General features: G+C 26.2%; 2 protein-coding genes across 2 annotated transcripts; one reads left to right on the plus strand and one right to left on the minus strand.

Annotated features, from left to right (window-relative positions):
- On the plus strand, positions 1-1,549 carry LOC111040634 (tRNA (guanine-N(7)-)-methyltransferase). Its single transcript, XM_022324604.1, has 6 exons — positions 1-321; positions 398-522; positions 588-772; positions 832-945; positions 1,008-1,109; positions 1,170-1,549. Exons 1-6 carry the CDS (start codon positions 197-199, stop codon positions 1,287-1,289), a joined length of 771 nt encoding a protein of 256 aa, XP_022180296.1. The 5' UTR covers positions 1-196; the 3' UTR covers positions 1,290-1,549.
- A 3,286-nt stretch (positions 1,550-4,835) lies between these two features.
- LOC111040635 (ubiquitin thioesterase otubain-like) lies at positions 4,836-9,707 on the minus strand. The gene is made up of 6 exons (XM_022324605.1): positions 9,464-9,707; positions 8,974-9,025; positions 6,777-6,829; positions 6,385-6,684; positions 6,133-6,324; positions 4,836-5,729 (listed from the first exon to the last, which is right to left on the minus strand). Exons 2-6 carry the CDS (start codon positions 9,011-9,013, stop codon positions 5,529-5,531), a joined length of 786 nt encoding a protein of 261 aa, XP_022180297.1. The 5' UTR covers positions 9,014-9,025; positions 9,464-9,707; the 3' UTR covers positions 4,836-5,528.
- Positions 9,708-12,786: the final 3,079 nt, after the last annotated feature.

A 12,786-nucleotide genomic window follows, 5' to 3' on the forward strand; every position in this document is an offset into this window, starting at 1 on the left:
AGCTAACTATCAAAAATATTTGAAGTTATCTTCACGTGTCTTCACAGGACACAGACATGAATATTATTATTTATTTTTTAATTTAATTAGAGTCCTATGTCAACTACAGACTACGGTAGGTTGAGTACCTGCGTTAACGGTAGTTAGAACTTAAAACTACCGTTCATTTGGAGAACATTCTATAAGATTAATAACTATGGAGTACATCAAACGACCATTAAACGAAGATGAGACGGACAAGCAAGAGTTATCTTTGCCACAAAAAAAGTACTACAGGCAAAGAGCTCATTCAAATCCTATTGCCGATCACGATTTTGATTAGTAAATATAATTATATTATTTGAATAGAAAAAACTATCATTTCATTAATGATTAATAATATTTCTCTTTAAAACAGTCCCAGTTGCCCAGAGGCTTACGATTGGTCAACATTATACCCTGATGTAACAAACCCAAAGTCCAACATTTATAACAAACGGGTTGAAATGTTGGATATTGGATGTGGTTATGGCGGCCTCTTAGGTAAGTACTTATCAACTTAATCAATTAAAATATTTATCCAAATTTTTGTAAAAATAATATTTTAGTTACTATGTCGCCTATGTTTCCGGATTCGATGATCCTCGGCATGGAGATAAGAGTAAAAGTATCTCAATATGTCATCGAGAGGATTAAAGCACTTAGGGCTTTTAAACCCAATTCCTATGATAATATAGCATGTATAAGAACTAATGCAATCAAATATTTACCAAATTTTTTCAAAAAAGGCCAAGTCAGTTGATTGAGATCATATTATTATAATTTTTGTACTAAAATTATTATTATTTTTAGATAAAAAAGATGTTTTTTCTTTATCCAGACCCCCATTTCAAAAAGTCCAAACACAAGTGGAGAATCATTAATGACACTACATTATCTGAATACGCTTATGTGCTGGCAGAAGAAGTATGGTCTGTCATTAATTTTCTTGAACTCTTATGTTTAAATACAATTGTCATTACTTTTAGGCACTAGTGTATACAGTTACCGATGTGAAAGATTTGCACGAATGGATGGTTCAGCATTTCTCTGAACATGGTCTTTTTAAACGTGTTCATGATGATGACTTGGTAATTTTATTCAGTTAACACTTGTCATTATAAAATTATCTAACCAAATTTTGTTTGCAGAAAGATGATCCTGTCGTTGATAAACTGTATGAGAGTTCAGAAGAAGGAAAAAAAGTGACAAGAAATAACGGAGACAAGTTTTTAGCTGTTTTTATGAGAATTAAGGACCCAGATTTATAGTATACAGCATCTTATAACAAACAATTTAAATAAAAGATTGAATCCATGTCTTTATAATAATTTTAGAAATTATTTTTAACAAGAATAGACTAGTTTTACAATATCAAACTTACTATTAATTAGTAATGGGAACAATTGAATGATTAGTGAATTTGTGGAAGGGGTGTGTGGCTGTGGCTGTTCACACATTTATAGCATTCTTTTATTATCTATGAGAGATTCAATTAATTTGATTTTAATATATGTCTCTCTAACTATTATTAATTATTTTGATCATCAAAATTAATCGAACATTTAATTTGATTATTCCCATCCCTACTATCAATATTTTCTTAGCAATACAATTAATGTGCCACAGTATTTTTACTTTTCAGCAAAAAGAAAATAGACCATAATTATAAGTGCGAGTATAAATGTTCTGTACATTGTGTACATACTAATACCATTTATATTAGTCAACCACCAGTACACTTTTCTGTGTAATAGAGCTACGGCCCTGTGCCCATGTTGGCTGCTGAGGTTCCTTCTAAATGTAAATGATGTACATACTCTCCAGCACACATTTATTGTGAGGTCAATTATTTTAATTACGAATACACTAATAATAGACATGATAATACAATTGGAAATCAGTCGAATCTGAATTATTTATGAAGATTACTCAAGATGATTTTTTTTTTCTCTGGCAATAATATAAACATTTAAATTTATTAATTATTAAATTCATTAGACTTACGGTAAACTTTGTACAGATCCTGGAAAACTTACAGTGTCAGGAAGCATACCCATATATATATATTTTTTAATAAAGTATATTTAAATCAAGGTTAGGTTAGGTTACACCTAATATTCCTAATATCTGGTTCAGCAATTAGATCAGATATTATACAATTTAACAGATTACGCACAAGTCATTCGTTCAAACTGGGTTTAAACGATTCTCCTTTTTGCACACTTCATCTAAATGAGTGATGTATTTGCGATTTATCTCATATATTATTTGATTGCCCTGCTCTGATATCCGAACGTCTAGTCTTAATTAATTCTCTTAGACCTTTTAACTGTCCCTTTAATCTCCACTCCATTCTCAATACTAATTGCATCTTCACTATTAAAAGTATTATTAAATTTATTTTGGATGCTGGCTGTATTATTTAATATCTATGTTCTTTAATTAATTTAAATGTACTTTTTTATTTATAATAATTGAGCTATTTGTGTTTACTTAAAGCTATAAAAAAAAAAAAATCATGTTTGGAAGATAAAGGATTATTCATAGTAAATGATATTGTATATAAAAAAATCAAATGAAGATTGAATATTCAGTATTTTGAAAAAAATACAATTCTAGAAGTACTAACATTTTTAAGCAAGTACAAAGAACTAACAAGTTATCCAATATCCAACTCACTGTTTTTTTATTTTTTTATAACTTATTTGTCACTGTCTTCAGCCTGAACAAAAAGTCAATAGTAATTACTAATCAGTACAAGTCATGAATGTAATATGTACAATGTATCTATATATTCACATTCTCGCAAATTTTTATACAACTGCTTTTTACAATGTATGCAGCAAAAATTGATTATTTTAAAATCCTATATACCAAATATTGATAAAACAATACAATAACAAACCTATTAAGTTGAATTATTCATGATATTTACTATTCAAAATTAACTTTCTTATTTTTTTGTTTGTTATAAGCTATTCTGATTTATTATTTATAAGACTTATTTAAGCGATTCACCTAGGAAAGGATGCTGGGGACAAGACAACGTACATTTTTTTTACAAAGTAGTGAATCACATTGTAGCAAAAATGAGTACTGTTATTCCTTTTTATTTGTTTAAAGTCAAACAATATTATTCTCAGGTACATGGTACATTTTTATTTAGTTTGTCCTTACAAAAAGGTAATTTTAAAGAAAAACAAATATAATTCAATAAATATGATAATAGATTTGTATATGAGCATTAATCATAGGAAATATTTGTTCAATTAATCACATTCATGAGTTGTAATTAATATAACAAATTGATTTAAACAATGATTTCAAACTTATAGTTTTGTAAAATAATACATTTTTATGAGAAAAAAAAATACTTGTCTTATTGATAAATAGTAAATATAGCTTTAATAGTACCTATTTTTATGCTGGTATGTAATATCTGTGGTTGGGCTAGGGCAGGAAAAATCTTAAAAAATCAAAATTTTAATTGTTTAAAGATCTATAGAAAAGTTGTATCAAGAAAAAACCAAATTTTTAATTACTTTTATTAAAAATGTATAAGACCAAAATTTAAAAATAAAATGAATCAAACAATTTTTTATTAAGGGAGTGGTTAAAAAATAATAAAAAGTTTGACCCTAAAAAATTCAAAACTGAATTCTTTGCCATCTAAGTAATTCAAACTTAGTGTTGAGAGAGCTGCTTCACGATTAGCTTAACCTAGAAGATGTGCCATTAGTCTTCATAATCAAAGTTATTTTTACCTAGATTATTATTTATGGTAAAATACTTAAAATAATTGGTTACCAAATATTAAAAATCTGTCATTAGTTTAGTCAATTTTGAAGTAAATTAAAAAATCCATAGTTTGTTGATTGTCATTTCTTTTTTTGTTCGTCTAGGAGCATAATGCACATTTACTAGTGTGGAAGGAGTTGGGCTTTAAGGCGGTGTATAATAATACATTTATGATGTAACCAAGTATGTTAATAAACTCACTTTTTAGGACTAGAAAAATAATTTCTAATATGTCAGAGACAAATAACACCTCTCCAGGTTAAAAGAAGCATTATCCCACTTTTCATCAGTATTCATTATTAATCTGAATTATCTTACATCCTAATTCCTAGCATTTTCCTACAAATAAACGGCCCAGCCCTATCATAAAAAAAAAAATGTTTATTATTGCTTATACTTTTTTATATTTCATAATATTATTGAAACTGTAACTTGAGATTCTTAATATCAATTTTAAACTCTAGGTTTCAAGTTACTATGAGATCAAAAAACAATAGAATTTAAATTACAATATATAATCTACTTTTTAATGTAACATTAAGTGAAATTTAATTTAAAATTTAAAAAAAACACTAAAATTTAGATATTAAAAAGATACCAAACCACAACCTGAAAATACTTTATTTGGCAACAACGTTGTCAGTGTTGTTGAACATAACATTTTAAAATCAGGTCTAAATTACTAAAATATTAAATGGCGGTAAAAATTAAAATAAGTTTAAAGATATAGTAAAACTAGTGCTGGATTTAGAGTTATGTTCTAGCAGGACAGAACATTTTATCTATTTACATAATCTAAATAAATAAGTTTCATAAGTAATTATAATTTGCAATATTATTCAGCATAATATTATATACTGCATTTGTATTATTTTAAATTGAAATAACAGAACCTATATTGAACCAATATATATTTATTTTGGTTGTTAAATCATTTACAATATAATAAATTCTAATGTCATTTGAACAAATATAAATTATTATTCATTTTAATTTTTGAATTAAGTAGATTATAGTTCCAAAGTCTTTACTCTTTATTCAATATGTGGTACAATATACTCATCATAACAAATTAATGAATTTAATTTAACTGGTTAAATTATTATGCTACATATTTAATATGACAAATGATAAATATAAATATTTTCAAATTAATTTTCAGAATTTTATCTACACCATAGTATAATTAAAAAATCAAATCGATTAATTCATCTTTTAATGAATAAAATAATCAGTGCCATAGTTTAAAGAGTATGAATATGCACTTATAATTGTCCTAAGTTATTTGTTTTAAATTTTAATTAATATTATGTAATTTAACATGTTTTGTATTTATAATGGTTTAATTGCCTGATAATTATAATCTCTATCTAAATAAACTTATTAAAAAAAAAATTAAAATATTATTATTATTGCACATCACCTAGAAACATTAGAAATAAAAATGTACATGCTTTCAAGACAATATTATAACAAAAAAACACATAGTTTGTGAGCAAGTTAATCTATAGTATGAGTGTACAATACTTTTATTAAAAATCTATTAAATAAGTTCAATCAAGCTTAGGATATTCGATGAGTTGGTGTAATGTAGATATGGAACTATCAATTTCTTTTTCTTTTTAATATTTAAATAAAACAACCCTTTAAATATGATTTTAAATTTGATTGTATTAATTAAATAACTTCATTTTTCAATACTTTTGACTTTATCTGCTGTATAATATATCATAATGGCCTGGCCTATAGAGAAGATGAACACAGACTGGAGATCCTTCAGGAAAATCATGAGCAATAGCTTCAGATGATTCACCTCTGTCCATGTATCTTACACGAACTCCGACATTTAATGCTGTACTCAATGCAATAATATGAATATGATCACTTTCTTTGAACATCGGCTCTACTTCCTGAATAATAAAACAGAACATAGAGTTGTTTAAATAATTTATCAAGAAAAAGACTGCGATTAAATTAAAAAGACAAAAGAAAATATAGTACCCCTTATTTTTTTCCTATACCTACCAGTTTTATTCACAACGAAACATTAAAAATGGGATAATTAGAACACTTGTGTATCGAACGAATAATAATAATTTAATGTTAAAATCATATGTTCACAAAGTATTTTATTACACTGGTTGATAAGTGGTAGGGAAATATTATTATTATACTGACTTTAAGTACTCTAATATTTCTATTTATTTATTTAGAATATTGTGTAAACATAAATACAATAAACTAAAAATATTTTTATATGTTTTTTCAATTTAAGCAAAGGAGAAAAGTTATAACATCATCTTAGTATCTTACCTGGTGACAAAACTCAACAACTGTCCGATCCCCTTCAATAAAATGCTTATAAAACTCTGCATCTTTTTGCAGCTGTCCTGAGGTTATCAGACGAAGATACACCACCACATAATCTGAGTAACCTTGCATATTGAAAGTATCATATAATTTATCATGTTGGCCTTCACCAATCAAATTGACCACTTCCATAAACTAAGACAAAAAAAAGAATGTTTGAAATTGATTTTAAATAAATAATAAATTAAAAATTACTGTATCGTGAAAATCCTCCAATGTGAATTGAGTAAAACCACAAGAGATCAATTCATCTTTGCTTTTTAGGGCACGCTCTTTAAAATGCTTATATTCTTCATTATGGTCTATCAAATATTCAAAATATGCAAAAGCAAATGACCTAAAGAAGCAGTTACCATCTGGCCTCGCACGTCTCATGCATTTGTACTTTTTATTTAGATCTTGAATTTTAGTTAAGTACACAGGATCATTTATGTATTCAGTTTCAAGTGATGTTAATTCTTCTTTTTGACCAATTAACAATATAGAATCGGAAATCTGCAATCAAAATTGTAAAATTAATTTATGTTGTATAACAACCACATACTTAAGACAAAAATGTATTGTTAGTTAATAAATTATTTATCAACCTCTTTTTCAATTTCTCGGTGTTGTTGAATTATCAATTCATCCTGCTCCAATCCTAAAGATATAAAAACAAACATAAAATATAATACAACATAACACTTATTTTACTAGAAATATACTTTGGAGTGTTTTCATAAAAAAAACAACTTATTAAACCTGACCTTAAATAATAAAATGCAACTATTTTTAATACTTGGGTGTAAGCGCAGATGAATCTCAGACGAAAAGTTTGATTTGAAAAAGTAAGATAAAAAGCTTGGACTCAATTTTTTTAGTGTCAGTTATAAAGTCTGATCACATCTTAGAGTCAGAAAAAAGTTCAAAAATACAATAATTTCAAATTAAATTCACAAAATTTTAATTAAAAATATTTAAAAAAATAAAATACAAATTTGTTATTATCCTGCCACCACTCTGTATAAAATGTATCACTCCACTACCAGGTGTCTGTCTGTCTGATTAAATTTTGATTTATGTATATTTATAATTAAAATAGATAAAATCACAACATTTATTTACAAAAATTAGTAATAATGAGCTAACAATAGAAACATTTTTAAGTAGTATACGTCATTGTTTAAAAGAATATAACCAATTTTAAATTCTTATACTCAGAAGTTAGCTTCATACTATTTATTCAAACATTTTTAAAATAGACTTATACTTTTGTATTTTTTTAATTTTTATTTGGAACAACAATAATAATTGTAAACGGTTCACATCCATTCTTATACTTTTGAACTTAACTATCTGATACTTTTGTATTATAAAAGTATAGTAGTATAGTATAGTATGTAAAGTCATACATATATTTTTTAATTGTATGTGAAAAATCAAATATAATATTGTATAAGACAATTAATTCAATTTTTATACTTTTTAATTTTGTGAGTTGAATAATTTATATTTATACTGTCCGAAAAACAGTAATAATATGACTGGAAAATAAGAAATTTTTCAAAATCAGTCTTTTAGACCAATTATAGAACATATATAAAATACAGATTAACATTAGGAACAGTTTTATCAAAACCACTATTAAGAGGTAATAAAAAGGTTAGCCATATTTTATGATGACTCATGAAGTCATGACAATAACATAATATGTTACTTTTGGCTTAAGTTATGTTAGGCATCTAATAACTAATATAGTTAAAATCTTAATTTCACATGTAGGTATCACCCTACTATATATAATGTATCATCCTGCACTCTTGTCATCAAGTTTTCTTCTGTTGTACTTTTTTGTAACAAAACTTTTTTTTATTATTATTTTATTTTTTTTTATTTTTAGGAAGAATATATTTACAGTCTATTTTTACAAGAATCAATAAGTATGATGACAAAATTTTTTTTTTAAAACATTAAAATATTAGAACAGGAAGTCCCTCAATAGTGCCATCTGACAAGAAATCAACAAAACTTAAAAGTTAATATTTCATCATCCTTCAAACACCCATAATTTTCATTTATAATTTTGTCCAACGTCACATATTTTGATTTCAAATATTACAATATTATAATAAATGAGTAATTAAAATAAAATTTTGCCATGCCTAACAATATACGTAATTGCAATACGGGGTGATTCATTTTCCGTAAGACACTCATAATTTCAAAAGATGTTCAATCAATTTTATTGTTGTTTTAAGTTTTTTAGATTTTTGATAGACAACTTACAATTTTAATTTTATACTCTAAAACAGAATAATATTCGGAGTATTTGATCTATGAAAAATCAAATTTTGGACAAGTTGTATGTTAGTTAAAATTTGTTAAGTATAAGTATTCAAAGTTTAAATGGGGAGAGGATTGGACTAACATTTTCTTGCAGGGGTACTCCTGCCCAGAGTGGGGCCTTGTTCCATGCTCAACTCTTTAAATACTTATAACTCATAAACTACTCATCCAAAATTGACTATGTGGATCATAAGAAAATGGTGGGTACCTCCTTAATTTTAATAATGTATATCTATTAATTTAGAATTATTATACCTATTTATTACATTCTTTACATTATACCAGTTCAAAATTTACATAATTGTATAATACACTAATGCATGCAAAGATTTAAATAGTTTTTATCATAATAAACAGTTTTAAGTGGTTAACACCCCTGAAAATTAAATTGCATTAAGAAATTGATCTATTGTACAATTACTATATTACAATAATTCTATAATTAAATACATTATTTACCTTCTGGCTTAGTTGCAGTTGTTTCATGGTTATTATCCATATTATAATAATCCTATAACAAATAGAATACAAATGTAAAAATAAATTATCCAAATATTTATTAGGTACTATACTAAATTTATAATTTTGACATTATTACTAAGGGAAGAATTGTAAATTATAGGGTAGCGAGAAAATGTTATACACCAAGTAATTAAAAAAGGTTGTGATTAGCATAATTATAATAATCAAATTAATTGACATACAATATATTCTTTTTAGAAGTGATAAAATACTTTTTTTAATTCAACAATTCAAATAGAAAAATTAAAAAAATTATGGATTTAGTTTTAAACAAAATCACAGGTGTATAAAAGGTTAATATTCAAAAATGTATGTATAGTTAAGAGATAATACTATATTATGTTGATCAACATTTCACGTTTTAAAACAATAAACACATTAATATGATATTATATATATTTTGAAAATGTAATAATAATGAACTTACTTATTTAAATTGAATGTACTGAATGATTGCAAGAAACAATCAGCATATGTCAATAACCAACGAAGAACTAAATTATGATTGTGTTAAGTATAATTTGAACTTAAATTTAGACCAAATAGAAAAATGATAAATTTCTACTTAAACTTAACCTATTAGTCTGCTTAGGTAATAGGTATATAAGTTTATACTATTTTTTTTACAAATAATATGAAATGTAATAATTAATAATTAATAAAAAAAAATTAAAACGATACAAGCAGCTTATCATTGTTTCCTTTTCTTTTCAGGCTATCGTCAAAGATAGCCGCAGTGTGACCAAACTAAACATCAACTGACAAATAAGACAATTTTTATTTTATTATAATATTGTAGATGTAGAAGAAATGGGTTCCTAAAATGGCAACACAAAAATAAATCAGAGTAAAAATACCAATTACCTACCAACGATCAATGTAAAGTGCAAACAAATTATACTTTTATTCTGCTATAATTTCAATATTTAAAATATTATAGGAAAACCACTAAACAAATTAGTTTATTTGTATTGATAAATTGTATAGGCACTACCTCGCTGCACTCATGCAGTAAATATGTAAAAGATAGGTTGACCTAGGTATTAAATTAAGCATTTCAAGATAAAAAATAATTGTATGCATACAAATTACCTGTACGGTCAACACTTAACGGTAGACGTACATATTAACATGCATTAGATATTTTGAGGAAAATTACCTCATTTACATATTTTTTTATAAAAATGGATAAAATAACTACCAAGCATTACTGTACAAATTGCAATTTTTAGTAATGTAAAGTATGTAAAATGTAGACGAATGTTCAATAGATTATTCTTAAAATAATATTAAGCTTCAGGTTTTTTGTTTTAATATACTTAAACAAATTTTAAAGCTACAACCTACGAGTCTAAAATATATTTTGGCACTAGATTTATAATATTATCATGCGGTAGCACTACCTACAACAAAATACTACCTACTCATAATTTCCTATCGTTTAGCATAATATCAGTCATACTGATATAAAGCATAATGGTATATATCGGTACACCATTCATTCTTTTATTTCTTACCTATATAAGTTGACGGTCGAGAAGTATTATATACCGTCATGTCGACACACAGTTATTGCATTCTAGATCTTCCGATCTTAGTGCTACTAAATATTAAAATATGTGACGGTACTATTTATATATTATACAGCATTAATAAGCAATATTTCATGTATCTTTTGTATCGATCAAATCTTTCCATACACGATACACAACTAAATATTTTGATTTTGAAAACTATAAATTCCTTCTATCTGTTATTGCTTATTTGGTATGCTTGAATAATTTTACAATATAGGTAGTCGACAATTCATCATAATTCATTTAACACAATTATTGAACAAAGTTTAACTTGATATTTCAGATAAATGTATTTCAGTCAAACAGGGCCTTGCGCTTTTTTTTATTAGGATTAGAGCGGGGGCTTTTAAAAATTGTACAGAGAATACAAAACGCCGAATTGAGAACATACTATATATATAGCCCTGTATAGCTTTTATTTATTATTATATTTAATCTTTATTTTCATCACGAATGAAATGTATTTTGTTTTATTCTATGAATATACTATCATAGTTGGATAATTGGTATTGGGACACATATTTAAAAAATCTAACCCATGATTTACAAATGTTTGTGGTTTTTACGAATTTTGTTAAAATTCTAACTTTAGACGCTCATATTATAAGATTCCACCAGTAACATATTATTTATTTATTTATTATATAACGGGCACAAGGCCCAAAAATGACATATTATATTTTACATACATTTGAAAAATCTAATGCATGGTAACAGAAAGTAATTACAAATATCAGTTAATATAACTTCAATAACACAACATTTTGACGACATAAAGTAATTATTAATTAACAAAACACATAATGAATTCAGTATTATAAACTAAATGAGGTAGGGTTTCATTGGCCAAACGCATCATTCGATCAATTGGGTTGTTCTTACCATAGTTAGTATGATGGAAAGGAATTACAAAAGGAAAACATGATCTAGAAGAACGAAGGGGAACTTTAAAGTTAACTTGGAGGAGTAAGGAGGGAGCATCAATATAACCATTAATTAGCTTGCTCAAAAACATCAGATTAGCTGTCGTCTATCAACCAAGGAAATCAATCCAAGCTTATTAGAGACAGGAAGGTAATCATGCTTAATGTGCTGTATTCCTAAAATATTGGCGGCAGATGATAAGAAACGCCTCTGGACTTGCTCTAGATGTGAGGAGTCAGTTGTTGTGTACGGATCCCAAAGAACGGATGCATACTCTAGTATGGACCTTAACAGAAAACAATACAGCGTTTTGAGCGAGGTGGTCGGCTTAAAGTTCTTCGACGTTCGGATAACAAAACCTAGAGTCTTGAACGCTTTACAGCAAATTGACTCTATATGAGTGTGAAAATTGAGGTCAGAACAGAAAATTACACCCAGATCTTTTATAGTAGTGACCATATCTATACTCGAGCCATTTATTGAGTATGCGTTTACTATAGGTGAACGACTCCTAGTAAAATCCATAGACTTACATATTATTATTAATAATAACATTATAAATATTACATATCATTATGAGGAACCTTGTATCAAATTTTTAATTTTTTTAACCGAGAGAACACTTTTTTGTAGACATTATTGAAAAAAAAACTAATAAAAATAGAAAATTTCATATGCCTATAAATAGCTCTGCACGAGTCAACATATTTTGAAAATTGTATGGTTGTATAAAAAATATCAATTTAACATTAGTATATTCATCACTATATTAGTATATAAACATTCAGCGAAAATTCAAAATTGATTTTGTCGAAAACCCTTTTTTCCCCAAAGCTTTTGAAAACTACTGGGAATTTTAAATTTTAACCTCCCGAAGAGATTCAACTATAGATTCACTTGCCCATCGGAAAAAATACTGAAGCTGATTATAGTTATATTATTTTGGTAACCTTAACCTATCGTGTAAACAGATACAAAAAAAAGGATAAAAAATAAAAAATTGTAAAATCAATACATTGTGATTCTGAACATTCATTGCAAATTAAAATTAATGAAAATCTCATACCATTCACCATAATAAATTAATTTAATTTTTATGTTCAGGAAAAATTTTGTCCATTGACAGTCATATGGTGATTTCAGATAATATATTATATACATGCTAGGTATATAGACACCTATAGCTGTTAATTTGCTTTCCCTTTTTTCCCGAAATTAAATATTCTCCAAATATTTTTTTAACAGAAGC

This window comes from Myzus persicae, unplaced genomic scaffold (assembly GCF_001856785.1).
Source record: "Myzus persicae strain clone G006 unplaced genomic scaffold, MPER_G0061.0, whole genome shotgun sequence".
Taxonomy (NCBI): Eukaryota; Metazoa; Arthropoda; class Insecta; order Hemiptera; family Aphididae; genus Myzus; species Myzus persicae.